Here is a 19989-nt window from a genome sequence, read left to right on the forward strand (position 1 = left end):
GATGGAATCACCTGAATCTTAAGAATCATTTTTAAGACTAAGAGAAATTATCAGCTGCAGTTCAGGTAAGTTTGTGCGTTAGGAGCTGATCTGGTCATAGACAAGTGACTGCAGAAGCTGTGCTATGGCGGCCAGCCAAAGCAATTATTTAGGATTCAAGCTAAAAAGCCTCCTTCTCCCATATCCTTTCTCTTTCCAGGGTCATGTAGGGATAAAAAGAACTGTAAGGTGGTCTTTTCCCAGCAGGAACTGAGGAAGCGGCTAACACCCCTGCAGTACCATGTCACTCAGGAGAAAGGGACCGAAAGGTAAGGTGAGCTGCAAGAAAAAGTCATTAAGCAAGAGCTAGTGTTCTTCATCCTGCCCCGCCTTCCAGTTCTCTTCCTTGCCATTTAATTTAAAGAATTCTGCACTTATTTGCTAAAGTCTACAAATTAGTATCCTTGAAAAGGTTTGAAAATGGTATTGTTTAGGTTAAGACCAAGTTTTATTTATTCTTTCCCCCATTTAATGAACACTCTATCCTATGTACAGTCACAAGGCTTTTATTAAGGGCCTGTTTTTAGTTTACTACAAAATGTGTGGAAGTAATAGCGATTTAGGTACATTTTTTGGGAAGACATCACAGTAAGCAAAACCATGAGGGACATGGCACTGTGCCAGGATGCTGAAATTTTGAAGGTGGCCATTGTAAGTATAGACGTTTTGGCTGCAAAAAGAAGGTAGCATAATTTAGTTCCTTTCTACCCCACTCCAATTTCTTTTTGAAGCACATGTGGAGAAAGTATTTATTGGCTCATTTGTGGTTGGAATGTCAAAAATTTTCAATAACTGCCCTCACATGGCTTTGGTCCTTGGAAGTTCGCCCTAAGTCCTGAAAAAAGAGTTTGTTCACTTCCAAGACTCTTTTTAGTGAATAAAGTCTCTCTCAGCTGATTCCAGCTTAAAGGTAACTTGCCAAGGTCCAACCATTTTGTTGTCTAATTTATACCATGGAGCTTGGCATAAGGCCGGAACTTACCTCTGATCCAAATTTATTAATGATGTAACTTCTTGTTTTCATTCATGAACTGAAAGCTCTTTACCACACATGGGGTTCTTGTTAATAGGCAACACTCTCTTCCTGTCACAGTGGATACTATTTACTGGATTTACCAAGTGTTGAATCTCTCTGGACAAAGTCCACCTTCACTACACAATGAGTTAGCAGTGGACTTCAGCCTCGCAGCCCAGGAGGACTTCTACCCGTCCTGTTGTGTATATGACCAGCAAAATGATTTACTGCATGCAAACAACTAGAGATTAGGTCATTCTTAAAAATTCTGTTTATAAAAAAATTGGACCTCATAAAGAGGGTGAAAGGATAATAAAAACAAGCTGCAGAGCACATAGACTTTTTGTTGGGCTAGCACAGCTGATTCGTATTAGCTGAATGACCTCCTAGCCTTTAAGATTGTTAACTTAGAAAAATATTCCCTTAAAGCTGCAATATTCCTTTTCAAACCAAAAAATAAGACTCCTTCCACTTGAAGTCTTTGGATCCTTCTGCATTTTCTAGTATACACTCTTGGATCCTTCTGCATTTACTGTAGAGTAGCAGAAATCTTATGTAATATTTTTTCTATGAATCTGAACTACAGACTTTTTTTTTTTTAAATAGGAAAAAATTTTTCTAAGCATTACGCAACTACATGGCCTTTTTTTTTTTTTTTTTTAAACCCATACTGGTTTGGAGTAGTTATATGCACATTTTATTATATAGATTTGAAATATATTAGCAATGTTCAGATTTCCATATGTTTGGTCTGTTCTCGTTATAGGAGAAAAAGCCCTTGAAAGATTTATTAGAGAAATATATTTTAAGTAAATATGTTCTGTAAGAAATAATGCTAACTTTATTCAGTTTTTTAGTCCTCTGTTTATTGTTTATCAGTGCCTTCGAAGGAGAATATACACATCACAAAGATCCTGGAATATATAAATGTGTCGTCTGTGGAACTCCATTGTTCAAGTAAGTATGCTAAAAACCTATGGGTATGGACGTATCACAGATGGCAACAAACTATTTATTGCTTGTTCATATTAGAATCTTTACATTATCAAATTTTGTTATTTCTATTCCCATCCTCCCCACCATCCCCCCCTAAAAAAAAACCCAAACGTGATTATTGACTTTTATTATAAATTACCAGTTTGATAGACTGGCTGATTTTGCACTCTTTGTATTTTTAAAATACCCAACACTAACTTTGGTTCGCTGCTTAGCAGAGCTATGAAAGATGTTTTGATGAACAGAAAAATGTTTATATATTTATTAATTTTTTATTAGTAATTGATGGACCTTAATTAATTTTTTGGACCATAATGAAAGTTCTTCATGTGCATCCTTCAGATTGAATAATATCCAAGATGATTATACTTCTGCATGAAGGACAATACCTGTATTTAAAGTAACATGGGAATTATAACAGATGCTTGTACATATGTAGCAACTTACATATGAGTTTTTGCATTGATCCAAAATCTTTATTTTAGAGATTTCAGTAGTTTACTATAAAACAGGCAGTACATAGGCTTTTTACTAAAATAGTTAATTCAGACATTATACTCTGGAGATTATGGATCTCTTTAAGAAAGGAAAATCTTTACCGAAATTTTATTTATCTAGCTGGAGAAAATCCTAGAAGCCCTGTACTTCCCATAGGGATGCTGATTTTGGGGGGGGGGGGGAAAAGACAGAAACCTTAACTGAGAGTAAATGTCATTTATTTAAAACAGAATTACAATTTTCTTAGGGGAAATGAGCAAACAAGAATCTAATACGTGTAGCATGTAAAACATACTTAATATCGCTCCATAAATATTTCCCTTTTAAAACACTAGCATTTACAAATTTTTCAGAAATAATAGGAAACAATAGTTTCCTTGAAAAAAAGGTTTTAAAGTTTTAAACGGTTCTTAACTTCTATAAACCTTATCGTGCATTGATAATGTTGGTTGAGAATCCGTTCTGATTTCTTATGCATTTATTCTTCATGTTAAAAAACCAGTTCTTCAAATTGTCACCCATTTCCTCTCAGAAAACACACATCCTTATATTTCAACACCTTTAACTTGTGTCATAATAGTTGATATAACACTTAAGATAGTTGCTGAGCCATGTTAAACTTGTTAATATCCCAAATGGTAAAAATTGGCCACATCCCCTTTGCTTTTTGTTTAAGGTTCTCCACCTCTTTCTCTATCATGTGATTCAGTAAAGTAATAGATCTAAAGAAAACTGTTTTAAATAAGAAACAGAACCACTGTAAATGAAGGATTTAACCCATGCAAGATTTTGAGTCACAAAAATTAAAAGCAAGACCTTTATTTAAACATAGGTACTGGGGGGTGGAGTCAGGGAGTTTTACATTTGATGTGATATTGCCTCTATTTCATTTAGCATTCTGGTAAGGAAAGCATTTATTTTCTAAGTTTTTAAGGAATATGGTTTTATGTTGTTATTCTTTTAAAAAAATTGTGTGCTTCTCCTTACTTGCTTTCCTGTCAACTTTAGGGGGAAAAATATCCATGCTTTAGCTGCCATTGTAGGCAATGATAGTTCATTGATAGGGTGCCATTGTCTTCATACTGGAGAACTTGTACCCTGGGTGTCCACAAATCTTTCCAGGGGCCACAGGGCATGAACAGTTTTGAGGGAGTCAATTTTCTGGTCCTCAAGTTCTATAAGTACACTTTTCTCAAACTGATATGTCTGAGAGAGTCTGTGGTTGGCCACTTCTTTCTTCTTATCTACCATAGTCATCTTTCTCTCACTTCACAAAAAATGTCATATCTTTTACCCATCTTAATCTTTTTTATTTTTACTTTTTTAAAAATTGAGCTTCACTTTTTAAAAATTTTTATTTTTAATTCTTTAATGTCACTACATATTTGACCCCTTTTACCCCATCTACCTCCCTCCTCCCCTCTCCCCTCCTACCGTCTAGTAACGACTAGTCTCTGTCCATGTCCATGAGTCTCTGTTTGTTTGTACTGTTTGTTTGTTGCTTTTAGGTTTATATCCAATCCCAAATCTTACTATGATATTGTCCCAGGGTAGAATCTCTAAGGCATCAAGCAAAAGAACAGCATTACTTCTGAAGGAGAGACCCATGAAAGCAAGGCCAAAAAAATATTGAAAAATATTGAATTGGTAAAAAAATGTTGAAATAGTATTTTATCTTGGCAAGGCTCAGTCTGCCTTCCTGCTGTTTCCTTATTTATCTCTCCATCTGTTGTTTGTCTATCCATTTTCTCCCAGTCTACTTAAGTGAGACAGTTGTCATGAGAACATGTATCAACCTATTTACATATTTATTCCTATTGAAAAAAATGGAAGTCTTCTTTTTGGGGGGGGCCAGAATAAGTCTGATTTGGTTGATAGATATGACAGATAGGACTGCCTTTTCAAATTAGGTTTTATGGTGGATTTCTCTGTTCATTAAATGATCTAAATATATAGCTCTAAGGTTTTGAAAAAATATTTTTGAGCATATAATCTATATATAAAACACAAGCAAATTCATCTTTTTCAATTATTTAAAATTTTGATAGGAAATTTTAGCTGTTACTTTAAAACATATGAGGAAGTATGTAGCAGTCAGCAACCAATTTGGATAGAGAAACCGCACAGTAATTTGAACAGGAAGGTTTAATATAAAGAATTGTTGCCTATTCCAGAGGATTGCAGTAATGAGAGCTTGTCTGGTAAGAGGTAAATAGAAACGATAAAGAATACAGAAATAGTAAATATAAGAAGTAATCATGACCCCTAGGGCTTAGATACAGCCCGAGGAGAAGTTTCCCCTGCAACTCCCTGCCTCCCCGCTTCCTTTCCCTGGGACTGAAATCCAGACCTTGTTGAAGATGGCATGGCCGTGGCTTACTAAATTGCAGAGAAGTCACTGTGGTGTCATGATAATGCAACTTTCTAGAAATCCGCCTTCTGGAATTTGCTGGAGATCCACCCTCTGGAGTGCTGGGAAAAACAATTTACAGGAAAGTGTCTCACCAGAGCACTTCCCTGCAAAACTACCCGAGGGTAATGCCAGGGGAAGCTGCTGGCTGCCAGGTGCTGCCGAGTCCTGTGTGCTGAAGGCAGACCTAGCACCAGAGAAGCTGCTTGTGCTGTTAAGAAGAGCTGGGCCCTGGGGAAGCTGCTTTTGCTTCAGGAGCCTGTCACCAGAGAAGTAGTATGCACTATTAAGTCTAGATGCTAGAGAAGCTGCTTGCAGTAGGAGCGAGGTTCTGGAGAAGCTGTGTACACTGAAGGAGCTGGGTGTGAGAGAAACCATTCATACTGTAGCAGCTTGGCATTGGAGAAGCTGCCCATATTGCAGGGGCCTGGAAGTAGAGCAGCTACATGTGCTGCAAGAGCCAGATGCTAGAGAAGCCACAAGCTCTGCAGGAGCTTGGTGAGCAAGCATACTAAAACCAGGAAGGAATAACCTTTTTCTTTTGCAATCTTTCTCTTGTGCCTTCTGCTGACAAAGAAAAAAATATTTAAAGGTCCCACCTCCATTTTATCAGAACAGGCAGGAAAGGTGGGTGCAGAGGTGAGAATAAATTGATAACTGGCACAGAATCTATATTTTTTTTCAAAATTCTTTTAGGGGTTCATGAGCAAAAGTTTGAAAACCACTCACTAATCTAGTGAATCAATGGCATCACTATCAGATACCTTTTTGAGATAGCTGGTTTCATACTTTGAACATAAATTATAGGAAACAGTTGTACGTGTGGGTGAGTGTGAGAAAGCATGTGAAGTTTTGTTAGAGGGCAGGGAGTGAAGGAAGAAAGTTAAACATAAAAGACTAAATAGCCAGATGATATGAGAAATAACAGCGGGAGGGAAACAAGAAAATAAAAAGAAAGAAGTGCTGAATTTGAAAATGCCTAATCATTAGCGGTATGAAAAGGTTATTTTCTCAACTGCCATTTCTGTTATCTTAGTCACACTCAGTGTGTGTGTGTCTATGCATGCATTTACATATTTGTATAATCCTCTTCATTTACTTGACTGATATATGTATACATATATAATACTTCCTTACAAAAAAGGCCATTCAATTATTATTTCATTTTCATACTTCACCCTAAATACATCCCTTCTCAACAATATACTGCTTTCTTACTGCTCACCAAGTACAAGAACCTTATTCAGAGACTGCTTATAAACCAAATGTGTAATTTATTCCATGGTTACATTTTCTTCACATTCACAAATTCTGGTAAGCTAGTTTATTTCTCATATAGTACTACTGACTTTCAGTTAGTAAATTAACTGACAGAAGTTAGCATGTTCTCTGGTTATTTGAACTTCTAAAATTTCATAAAAAGAATTTATTGCATATCAGATAAACCAGAGAAGGCACTGGTGAAATAATTTAATTCAGGAAGTATATTTGACCATTTATATTTAGCTTTGACTGACACTTTGCCATGTGTTGTGAAACGAATAAATCTTAGAACTGTTTTCTCCTTAAGGGACTTATAGTTTTGTTGGCACAATAAGAAAAACACAACAAACAGTTATAAAATATGAAACGATAATGTCAACATCTATCCGAATATGCCTGTTTGAAATGCTTTCCTTGTAATAGGAAGGTATATGACGGCATCAAAGTAGGGCCAGTTTTCACAGAGGACATGAGACCACGCTTTACCAGGCAGAGAAGGGTTTGGTTTTTGCTAGGTAGGGGATGCCTGATAGAGAATGCCATATGGGAAGAGGAATTAGAGATAGAATCAAAGTGGATTTTTCAAGGAAATAGGAATCTGGTCTAGTAGGAGTGGAGAGGTGAGTTATGTTGGGAGTAATGGGTGGTCTGGCTGGAGGGTAAAAGGGGACCCATTAAAGAAGCCCTTGGATATCAGAGAAGACATTTCAATTCCTACTTGAAATCCTTTAAGCCCTGGTATCTTTTCCTCCAGAAAGTCCTGTCTGAGCTTTCCAGGGTAAACTTTGGTGTCCCTCATTTCTGCTCCCATAGCACCTTGTATGCACTTCCAGAAGTATACTTCGACTTTGTTTTGTAATTATCTGACCACTAGTAAGTGAATTCTACAATAGCAAGGTCATGGCTTAGTCATATTTATATCTCTTGTCCCTGGCATGCTATAATCACTAAATATTTGTTTGTTGATGAGATGCATGTCTGAACATTCTCAGATTGTGGGGAAATTTTGAATAAGATAATAGCATAAAGAAAATGGGAAGTAAGCTATAACAGTGTGCAAGAGTGATTTCTGGGGGGTGAAAAAAAGAAGGAAATAGGAAGGTAACTGCCTCATTGGGAATTTTTGTTGTTGTTGTTAGCTGATAACCCTCAATATTATCCATGCGTAATCAGCTCCTAATAACTTTGTTTAAAACTTTGGAGAATCATATAGAATAGTTTTTGTTCTGTATACACTTAATTATCAGGCCTGGCCCTGAACTAATCATTTTATATAGGTTCATTAATGATGATGATGATGATGATGATGATGATGATGATGATGATGATGATAATAGTAAAAAAATCAAGAGCTAAAACATATAGTGCTTACCAGATGTCAGGCATGGTTCTAAGTACTTTATATATGTTTTCTTTTAATCTTCACAACAACACATTTTATAGATAAAGAAACAGAAGGGGTAAGTACCTTGTGAAGATCACACAGCCGGTATACAAATAGATCTAGAATAGTAACACTGAAATCTTTAGAAGAGACGAAAGCTGAAGAATCTTAGAAAAGCAAACTTTTAATATTTTCTTTGGTAACTCTAGTCTGGTTATTTTTCTCAGAACAATTGGAGCAAATGGAACATACACACCGCCCTCAATTCCTTGAAAAATCTGTATTTCTCATAGTACTTAACGTTGAAAATTGAAGACCATTTTAATCTAGGGAGGGCGGAACCAAAATGAACAGATCCATCACGGCAGATCATCAAGAAAGACTCAGCTTCAGGCTGGTTGTTATCCTTAGGGACGTCCCTTGGAATCCTGGCAGGAAGAAGCTGCCAATGTTAAGCAAGCCATAAGGCCTCTCAACTTCTCTGAGAGCTAGGACAGTGGCCAGATTCACGGGCGGGATTCTTGTTACTGAAACTAGAACATATTTTATTTCTGCTTATCGACTCCCTGTTACATATTTTCAGGTAGCTGTATTCCAAATTTTCACTACTTTTTTTTTTGAAAAAGATATGTGAGAAGATTGAGGTCAACCAACATGAGCTGTCTTGAGTATCTTTCTTTCTGTTTTAAAATTTTGTTGTATCTTCATTTCCTTCAATCAGAATACTCATAGGCTAAAAGCAATGATAAAAACAATTGAATATTAGCCCAGATATGTGACCCCAGATTCGTCACCTATAAAATGGGGGAAAATAAGACCAAACAAAGGTGTGAGAACTAAATGCAGAACAATTTCAATATATGGTAAGTATTCTACAAATGTTAAATTCAAGTGGCCTGACCAAGTTTTAGGAACATATCATACCATCACAACAGCTTAAGAAATTCCTTATAATGTGAGAAAGTGCAGGCTTTATTAGAGAGAGTCTGTCTGAGAATAGTATATATTAGTGTGATGAGTCACTGCTCCAGCTGTGTTGCTACATTTCAAATGGAACTGTGCTGCAAAACTATTCACACATGCTACATTTCACATGAGCCTCCTGTGCAATTTTATTCTAGGCTACTAGAAAATTTAAGTCGTTTTTCAACTCTTTAAGAACATAAGCCCTTTCACTGAAGAAATTCCAGTTCAATGCCACACACAATTTACTAAACTACACTATTTCATGTATGCTACTCCATTTACTACTAAAGGAGACTGTCAGCATAATCTTTTCCCCTTCTGATATTGTGTGTGTGTGTGTGTGTGTGTGTGTGTCTGTGTGTCTGTGTGTCTGTCTGTGTCTGTGTGTGTCTGTCTGTTGGCAGTGAGGAGGGAATGTAAAAGCAGGGAGGGGGAAGGAAGAGGAGAGTAGGGAGAGAGAGTTTTCCATTCTTACTCTATTCAAATTCCATTTTCTCAACCCTTTAAATGCTCTCCATATGATATGTACTCATAAACCATTCCAGTCACTATGGAATTCTACTAGGGAGAGTAACTTGAACTTAATTTCAAGCTTTCTTTTTATGGAACTCTAGCTGGAAATTGCTCATAATTCCAGCAAATGTTTCTTAACCTTTAACAAAATGCATTTAACTTGAATTTAAAGGATTTGAATTGCCCTTCACCTCATTCTAAATTCTTTAAAAAAGTTTTCCAGTGCAATGAAACCACTCTGAAATGAACTAGATTTCTGAGTAGTGGCTTAAACTTTTGTTATATCTAAATAACTCGTATATTTTTTTGAAGAGAATGTAAAATTGGCTTCTCTCATCCCATTGACCCTTCCTGTCTTGTCTCTACATAGACTGATTTACAGGAAAAATATCTGTTAACAAGAGAGTTATTTTGTTGTATTTATTTCATCTGAAAGCTCAGGGTAAGACCATAGCTAGATGGAAAGAAAAGTACTTCCTGGAGTTACTATTGACAAAGATAGGGAGCCAAAATCATTGTTAGTGCCAGGCTCATTAAAGCAGGAAAAAAGAAAAAGCATAAATAGCATAAAAGTGTAGGATAAAATAAAGAACAGCTATATTTTGAGAAATTAGAAAACCATGGCAAGGCATGATTCAAAGTTTAACAATATGTGAAGATTGTTATAACTGCATTTTTCTATTTAAAAGTTATACACACACACACATAGTAAAATTAAAGCGACACCTATATAAAATCCCTGGATACCTGAAAGTGTGTGCATGAGTGTGTGTATATGAATGTGTTTTGGGGGAAGAAAAGTGAGGGAAGGACAGTCTTAACCTTATATTACCTAAATTACAATCTTAGTTCTTTAGTTAATTTTCCAGGTGTACACAGAAATAGTTTAGATTTTCCTTAGTGAATTAAAATGGATAGTTAGAATAAATTGGAAAACATAATAGGCAAAAATTTTATCTATAATTCATGTAAATTTATCTTTTTATGTAATCAGAAAATTTATGAATCAGAAAATTCATGAATGTTTATTCCAGTTCACAGACTTTGAAATTATTTAAAGATAGCTTATAAAAACTAATGTACAAATTTTAGCAAGTACTTCTGAGGCAATCCACAAAAAGCTACTCTTTTTGTAAATGAATAATTCTTTTTTCAAAACATGGTCACCGATTTAAAAAGGATTGCATAAATACTCATTCAGAATCATGTCTTTGGTGTGACCCATCGCATAACATTATTAAAGAAAAGTGCAGAAGCCATCTAGGGTACCAAGTGGAAACATAGTGTTGTAATGTGTCAGCATAGACTTGCTGCATAACTATAAGCAAGTTACTTAAACATTCCATCTCATTTTCCTCATCTGTAAAAGGTGAGAATAACATCAACTCATTCTAACTCATAGCACTACTGTGTCAAATGAAATCATTATACATGCATGCTCTAAAAGATATGTAAGTAAAAAGTAAGGTTTGTAAAAGCCGTGCAGCTCCAAATAAATTTACATGGTAAAATATAAACAGCATGCAAATCTACTAAAGTTCTCAAAATTAAGTCAATATAGTTTGCTTTTGATTTCTTACCACACGTTTTATAGTGTATTGTTTGACCCAGTGATCCATTTCATCTAAAATATTTTCAGTTTCTGTTGAACAATTAAAAATAAATTGAGTCTGGATTCTAAATTCCCCAAATAATGTGATTTAAATGAGTAACTGAGAGTTTGAATACATTAGTTATTTACAAGTCTCTCCCTAACAAATCTATAAATTTCTTGAGAGAATAGGTCATGACTTAAGATTTTTGTAATCTTCATCTTTATTCAGTACAGGGGCATAGGAATTTGCATTCTTTGGTACTTAACTATTTGTTAAATAAATTTTTAATTCCAGTTAGTCAAAAATAACAGCAGAGTTAAGTGATTCAGGTTGACACTAGAATAGTCAAAGTATAATAGATACTTGGTTATGGACTCCCTTAATTATTATCCTCTACTATACTTCTCAAAGTGTTTTCTGTAGACCACTCATGGAACTTACTTTAAGTGGAAGCTTATTTCAACAATAGCATAGTTTGCAACTGCAAAGCTACACCTATCCCAACTAAGGGAGAGAAGAAAAAAATGTCTATACAAGAAAATAGTGAAAAGAGCAAAAAGTGACCCCCTCTCCAAAAAAAAAAAAAAAAATCAGCTACCCAAAGCTGTATCAAAAGCAAAGTTCATAGTCAAATATTTTTATTATTAAATATCAGAGATTAAAAATAACTAAATAGTAAACTCAAAGTGCTAGAAAAATGATAACAACAAAAACAATAAAATAAACTGGGATAAAATGCTCACCTTTTCCCTGCAGGCATTTGTCAATTCTAGGCATGAGAAGAGAGGGAAAGGTTCCAGACATTCAGAAGCAGAGATGTCAGCAGACCAGGATTTCTCAACCTCAACATTATTGACATTTGGTCTGGATAATTCTTTGTTGTAGGAGGCTGCCCTATACATTGCAGGTTATCTAGTAGCATCCCTAACCTCTACCCATTAGATGTCAATGGCACCTGTCCCTCTCTCCCCAACTTGTAACAAAAATTTTTTGAGATATTTTCAAATATCTCCTGGGGTTGGAAGAAGTCATCTCCAGTTTTGAATAACTGACCTAGACAATCAGCAAAACAATTAAGCTCTGATTTGCAGTGCTTGTTGATTTCCGTGGTGTAAATACTTTCACTGTGGGCCACATCAGGCTACAAATGTGACATCACCGAATGTGGAGTTAGGAAGAGATGTGTAGTAAGACCATTATATAGTAGTTCTATAATGCACATACAACAGCTGTAAATAACATAGACAATAGTTAAAGTCAGTTTAAAAATTTAGAGGTGGTAAGTTTTGAGTTTTACTTTGTTTTTCATTTATTTAATTGAAAGTTTATATAACTTATTTTTAGGAATGTCTGTGTTTAGCAATTAGCTCTTAGAGTTTCTGAACTTTTAACAATAGGCTCTCTCAAGCTCCAGCATACCAGTGTAATGGGGGCAAACCAAAGGTAGACTAAATTTATCAAAAACGGCAGCCCAGACCCAAGTTAATTTAGTCTCTGATTAAAGTAATCTCCCCCTTCTCCTCCCCATTCTAGCTGCCTGTAGAAGATTATATCATTCATAATCCAGTTTTTCATATGCAATATCAAACATTTATCAAAAATGACCAGCATACTAAAGTAAAAGACCAAGGGCAGTAAATTGACAAACAGGTCTATAGATGATCCAGATATCCAGATTAAGTCATCAGACACAGACTTTAAAATAACTGAATAATACATTCAATAAAATATATAATAAGATGGAGAATTTCATCAGAGAGCCGAATAATAAAGAATAAAATACTTCTAGCATATTGGATACAGAAGAAGGCAGGATTAATGAGTAGAAAAACAGGTCAGTAGAAAATACCCAGATTGAAGCTAGTATAGCTAAAAACATGAAAAGTTATTGGAAAGATAATATAAGCTACACAGATTCAGGTATAACATATTAGAGCCACAGAAAAGGAAGCAAAAGATAATGGGGGAAAAAGCAATATTTGAAGAAATAATACCCAAGAATTTTCCCAAATTGAGAAAAAAATCTCGAGTTACAGGTTCAAAAAGTGTTACAAATTTAAAACACGATGAATATAGAGGAAACTACATCTAGGCACATCACAGCAAATCTGATGAAAATCAAAGGAAAGGAGACAATCATACAAGTACTCAGATTAAATATCTTGAGAAATAAAAAAAATAGAACTGTTAAATCCAAGAGTTTGATCTTGAAAAAGACCAATAAAGTTGAACATTTCTGTTAAGTCTAATCAAGAAAGAAAGGAAGAAAAGAATGTAGGTTCAGAATACTAAGAATGAGAATGAGATAAAACCAAAGATATAGAAAAAATTATTTTAATGCAAGAGAATATTGTGTATAACCCTATTCTAAGAAAAATATCAGTATAATTTTTTAAAAATAAAGTAAAATAAAATTTGACTAAAGTAGAGATGTAATACATAAATTGACTGTAACTCTAGAAGAAATTGAGAGTTATCACAAACGAGTTTAGACTTTTACAGAAAAGAGAAAAAATTATTTCTATGTTATTACAAACTGTGTCAATCAGAGAAAATAGATGAAAGCTTATTAACTTTTTTGACAAATGTAAAATACCTATAAAACCAAGACCTGACAAAGACATTACAAAGAAAAACTATACACCAATCTGATTTATGACAATAGATGTAAGGATCTTAAATAAAATATTAGTAAAAGGAATATAGCTATGTGTTGAATAAGTAATGTGCCATGACAAGGTAGGGTTTACTTCAGGAATGTATGAATATATTGTTCAATAGTGGGAGATCTTAGAAAAATATATGGTCATTTTAATGTATGCCCCAAAGAGATTTTATAAAAATTCCAAGTGCATTTTTTTTAATTTAAAAAAAACCCAAAAACTCTTAGTGAAAAAGGAATAGAAGTAAATACTGTTTCATCAAATCTGAGAAGCCATTGATTGAAAGATTTATTATTACTTCAAGTAACACTAAGAAAAAAATGCCCAATAAATTGTGAAATGCTATTTATTAATCATAGACACATTCAGGTTTCAGAGATGTTAACATGTTAAAAATAAAAAGTACCCAGTAGAATCAACGAACTACTATAGTGTTGAGACAACCAGCTAAGTATTAAAAAAATAAATTTAGATCCTACCCTCAATATCTTACAACCCAGTATCTTGTACCCCAATAAAGTCTAGGTTAAATAAAAATTTAAAATATCAATAGTAAGATCATACAAAGCCTAAGGGAAAATATAAGTGGGAAATTTGTATAACATTGGAGTGAGGTAAATCTTTCTAAACAAGATTACCAAAGCAGATATCAAAATGAAAAAAAATATATATTAGGTTGGATTATCTAAATATTTTACATTTCTACAGATCAAAAACACTATTCGAAAAATTGGCAAACAAACTGGAAAATATATATATGCAATCCATGTAACAGAAGATTAATATTCAAATCAATTGAGAAAGACAGACATTGGGAAAAAGGGCAGAAGATATAAACAGATACTTTTCAAAATAAGAAATATAAGTAATAAGCATAGGGGATATATTCTACCTCTTAGTAATAAAAAAATGAGGTAAAAAGAGGAATAGTTTTTTACCTACCAAATTAGTGAACATTTTCTTTTTACTTTACTATTTTAATTTTATTTATTTTTAAATTAAATGTATTGGGGTGATTGGTTATTAAATTATATAAATTTCAGGTATACAACTTCATAATTCACATTCGTGTACTCTATTGTGTTCTCACTACCCAAAGCCTAGTCTCCTTTCACGCCATATATTTGATCCCCTTTTCTCTCTTTGTCCTTCCTCCATTTCTCTTTCCCTTTGGTAACCACCATTCTGTTGTCTATATCTCCGCTTTTTTTTTTTTTTTTGCTGTTTTTGTTTTATATCCCACATACGATTGAAATCATATGGTTCTCATCCTTTTCCATCTGACTTATTTCACTTTAGCATAATACTCTTAAGATCCATCCATGTTGTTGCAAATGGCAATATTTCATCTTTTTTTTATAGCTAAGTAGTGTGTCATTGTGTATATGTACAACATCATCTTTATCCAATCATCCTTTTCTTAATGAACTTCACCCCAAAGTCAAGGGGAGTAAAAGTAAAAATAAATGAATGGGACTACATCAAACTAAAAAGCTTCTGAACAGCAAAAGAAACCGTTAACAAAACAAAATAAGGTAACCAACCGAATAGGAGAAGACATTTGCAAATGATAAACTCCATTAAAGGGCTAATATCCAAATATTTATAAAGAACTCATACAACTCAGCAACAAAAACAAGCAATCTGATTACAAAATGGGAAGAAGACTTTTCTCAAAAGACATACAGACGGCCAACAGATACATGAAAAGATGCTCAACATCCCTAGTTATAAGGGAAATGCAAATCAAAAACCACAATGAGATACCACCTCACACCTGTTAGAATGGCTGTTATCAGTAAGACAAGATATAACACGTTGGAGAGCATGTAGAGAAAAGGGAACCTTCTTCGTACACTGCCGGTGGGAATGTAAATTGGTGTAGACACTATAGAAAACAGTATGGAAATTTCTCAAAAAAATTAAGAATAGAGCTATCATATGATCCAGCAATTCTTCTGGGTATCTACCTGAAATATTGAAAACACTTATTCATAAAGATAAATGTACCCCTATGTTCACTGGAGCATTATTCACAATAGCCAAGACATGGAAACCACCTAAATGTCCTTCGATGGATGATTTGAACAATATCATAAAATTCAGTGTTGGTCAAGAACTGGAAAATTAGCATTATATAATACTGCTGGGTAGAGTGCGAATTGGTAGTAACTTCCTGGACAACAATTTGATAAGTATGTAAAAAGTCTTAGAATTTTGCATGCCTTTGATCTAGTAAATACACTTTCAGGAATTTATGCTAAAAATCATGTTTATACATAAAGAGAGAGCTACAAGAATGTTTTTAATCATTCTTTTTATGATAGCAAAAAATAATTCAAATATCCACAATAGGTATCTAGCTAACAGAACTATCTAGTTAAAATATATATGGCATTTCAAATAATAGTGCAAAAAAATATTTAATGATCTGGAAAGAAATTTAGAAGTTTACAAAACAATAATTACATATGTCCTCATATTGTAAAATACACATCTATAAATGTATAAACAAAACAGTTTAGAAGGTTATGTACCAAATTTTAACAGTAGTTAAGTAGTTATATCTGGGTTGTTGGATTGTAGGTGATTTTTTTCCTTTTTTTTTTTTCTTATCCTTTTATTTTTTTAAACACAAACACGTACTTTTTGGATAATAAGAAAAATATTTAACATTATTATTAATTACCTTTACTCACTGTGTTACACACATTGAACAATTTATTTTAAAAACTGTCTTTCTATCCCAAATTTATCTTTTCAGTGATAATATGAAAGAATGAAATGGAATGGAATTCCAAATTTATTTGCAAGAGCCCAAATTCATCTTATACATTTATTAATCTACTCACATCCCAAATAGGTACTTTACCCACTGCCTTTCTTCTCTCCTAAGTTGTTCTTTTTTTTTCTCTTTTATCCTTAAGTGTCTGGTAGTGGTGATGATAACCTTAGGAAGGGCAGCCACGGGGAGCATAGACTTAGCTCAAACCTTCTATTTACCTACCTTCTCTTGGTCTCCACTTCAAGCATCATTTAAAATTTTCTCTCTCCTCATGACTATCTTTCATCTTCCTATGATCCTCACAAGGTTGTATTCCCAGACACCAGGAAGTAATTGATGATGAATGGGACACCAAGTTGGGAATATTTGTATTTATATCCAAACAGACATATTTTAGTAAGCTGTTATCATATTCAAAGGAAGGATTAAAAAAACATTGAGGATTTACCATGTACCAGGCATTATTCTAAGCACTTTAAAGAAAAGTATGTCCTTTATTCTTAATAACAAATGAAAAATCAAAGCTCACAAAGGGTATATAATTTACGCAAAGTAACACTGGCAGTAAGAGATGGAGCCAGGACACAAATTCAGGTCTGTCTGGCCCAAAAGGTATCAGTCCTTAGTTCCTGTATTATGCCTGCCTATATTCCAGCTGGCTATTCTTTTTGCTGAGTAATTCACCATCTGGTAGCTATCACATTCTGGTGTTAATTGGTGCTAATTTTCTGATGATGGCCAAGTGACTATATTTGGATTTTAAAGTAGAGAAAGGTATGATTAAGATATGAGACATGTGAGGTTAAAGTCATAACTTTCCTCACTTAACTGGGTGACTTGAATAAGCTACTTAACCTCTGTGAGCCTTAGTTTCCTCATTTGTAAGATAATACCTCTGTCACAAGAACTTTGGAGAGGTTTAAGTAAATAATGTTGAAATGTTTTGTAAGTGGAAAAAACACTGTAGCTGTGAAGCGTTGATACTAAAACATTATAAAGATTGGTATAAATTGGAGCTTTCAGAACCAAAATTCATTAGAGAAGGGGAGGCATGCCATTTAGAACAGAGAATAGAAGGTCAGTTAGGTAAGTAATGCTTTAAAATTCTGTGAAGTTTTGTCTGTCTGCTGGGTGATTCACGTTCTAGTGGTTATTGCAGGTTGGTGTGGAGGGTAATGAGTAGTAATTGCTGCAGGAAGAGGAAGGAGAGTGATTTTGCCTGTCCAGCATAAAAGCAGATCTAGAGAAACCCTGGAGATAATTGATAGTCTTCTCTTACAGATTGGCCAGAGTATATCCAGAGTGCTCTGTGGTTCAGTATAAGATTCTCCCTTTAACAGGCTTATAGACAAAATGACTATTTTCAGAGAAGAGCAACTAGGAGACTGAAAACTGTCACTTAAAGAGTTGGTGGAAGAGAACTGAAAATGCTTAGCTCAGAGGGAGGAGAAAAGTCTTGGAGCTTTATGGCCTCCTTCAGCACTTTGCAAACCAAGCTGGTCATAAGGCTCACAAATTCTAAGCCTCTCCCTGCAGAAGTCTGTTTAGCAAGATTGTGGTGGAGTCCAGAATCTTTTTTTTAAAAAAGTTCTTCCCTAATTCTTATGTTTGGTTATCATGAGTCTAGATGAAGCTGAAGGAAGATTTTGCCTTAGAGTGATGTCTGTAGCCATGTAAGGGAGAGAACAAAACACTACAGACAATAGACAGAGGTAAAAATATTTGTCAGCTATCTGAATGTGGGAAAAAGATTGGTGAACAAGCTGTGACTAATGATTAAATTTATTTTTAAAATCTGGCTTGGGAGGAAGGATGATGATTTCAGTTTTGGAAGCCTGATAGATTTCAGGTTTTAACCTAAAATTTTAGGTATGTCAGTATTCCCCAGTGTGTTACATTGAATATTGGTTTTTATCAGAATACTACGCCTACGTAATACTAGTTTCATGACATGTTAACATGTGTTGCTTGAAAATAAAGAGAGTTCTGTGGACTAGTAAAACATAGGATTGCTTATTGGAAAACAGTTAAAATAAGTCAGTGGTTTCTTTATCATAAATATCAAGGTGTGCCCAATTCACTAATATTCACTGTTAAGTTCTAGGAGTAGAATGTTATATGTAGCAGTTTTTGAAAAACGTTGACCATAAAATCTTTTCTTAATTGAGGAACATAATGTGAGGCTAATGTTACTGAAAACACACACTGAGAAGTCCTAAAGTAGACAAGGAACATATATAAGACCTATATTAGTATAATGGCTAAAGTTAAGATGTTTAGATATCACAGAAGGGATGAACTAGACTATGAAATGCTGCAGAGATTCAGAAGAATAAAAAACAGTCATTGGGTTTGGCAATGTTAGAGAACAATTTCGCTGGAAGTAGTAGTGAAGGTTTCAGTATACAATCTCATGTTTTCAAACCACAAGCTGAAATAGAGATAATGTGGTGAAATATCAGAAATTGAAATAATCCCAGAGAACAGTCATCATAGTTAAGTCATTATAGTTAGATAGGGGTGGTGAGGCCAACCCGTTATAACTGGAGGGATAGCAAACTCAAGAGAAAATTTGATTTATTTTTTGATAAATTGAAGAAAAATGTAAACTGGGATATATTTAAAGTATTAGAGATGAGGGAAACGGATTTAAAGAACAGGTAGAATAAACTCTAGAAAAGAAGATGAACTTTTCTCTTGAGAGATAGGTAAAAGACTTTTTTAGATTAGTAATTGTCCATATATAAGATGAGTTTTTAATATTCAATTTTTTGGATTAACTAGGTTCTTTGCTTATGTATGTGAAGGTATACGTGTTAAGTGGGCTTGCCATGGAGTAGGAATTTAACACATGTCAGCTCTTAGTAGTGTTGCTGCTGTTTCTGCTATTTGAGCATTTTACTGTGTCGTACCCAGTGGGTAGACAAAGGAATGAGAGTCAATTAAAGTCAAACTAAGTAATGATGTTCAGTTTATCATTCCTATATTTCATGATCATGGATTAGCTGGCTGTAACCCACGATCCCTTCTTCTGTTTATAGTTTATCTTGACCTTGCATTGTACTTGGAACAAACTTACACTTTTGTTCATTTGTGTCTTGCTTTGTTTTCCAGTGGTCATTCTAGTTGCAATATTTCTGCTCTAAGGAAAGTTGGTTTTATAGTGCTGGAGATTTTCACAATTTACTTCTATGTACTTACTTCAATATATAGTGTTAATGGCAGTTGCATGACTCATAGTCTACATAAGCATAAATTAACTTCAGTACTTCTGTGGCGTGCCCTCGTTGGGATTGCTTTGGAAGACCACCCAGAAAGTAGAATTTATACAGACTGCAAAGACCCATTCAATTTAAGAAACTGAGCAGCACTGATCAAATTATACCTGCATCTTTCGGGATGAACCAGCTACCCATTCGTTCTTGATTGAGGTTCAAAGTGTTGATCTTAAACTATAAAAGATCTTAAACTGTAAAGGGTTGAATCATGGCTACTTTAAAGAAGACCTCTTCCTTCAAATAGAGTGCTTTGTACATAGTGAGCACTCCGTAAATGCTCACGACTATGACTTGAAAGTTCAGATCTAGTGACATTCTTTTCATGCTTTCCAGATTTGAAGGAAGCCTTCTTGATATTGAATCTTTGTCTTTCATATTATTTTTGCTTGGGAGTTTAATAGAGTGTAAATGTACTGACCACACAAAACATCTTTTTAGTGATGAATCTTTTCAAGTAATTTGCTGTCCCACTCTGAGTAATTCATGGAACCTTATCATTTGATTTATGTGGCCAGGAACGATAGCTATAAAATCAAATGTTTTTAATAAGTTCACCAAGAAAGTACAAATGTATTATTATTATT

At 34.3% G+C, this 19989-nt stretch overlaps 1 protein-coding gene across 2 annotated transcripts in view; it reads left to right on the forward strand.

Moving 5' to 3' along the window:
• MSRB3 (methionine sulfoxide reductase B3) overlaps positions 1–19989 on the forward strand; it is a 142885-nt gene that overhangs the window by 48296 nt on the left and 74600 nt on the right. For both annotated transcript variants that reach the window (XM_023520606.1, XM_011373743.2), the window contains 2 exons: positions 200–308; positions 1934–2011. In XM_023520606.1, the coding sequence (XP_023376374.1) occupies positions 200–308; positions 1934–2011 (187 nt within the window). The remainder of the gene's footprint in view (positions 1–199; positions 309–1933; positions 2012–19989) is intronic.

Source organism: Pteropus vampyrus, unplaced genomic scaffold (assembly GCF_000151845.1).
Source record: "Pteropus vampyrus isolate Shadow unplaced genomic scaffold, Pvam_2.0 Scaffold9, whole genome shotgun sequence".
Lineage (NCBI taxonomy): Eukaryota > Metazoa > Chordata > Mammalia > Chiroptera > Pteropodidae > Pteropus > Pteropus vampyrus.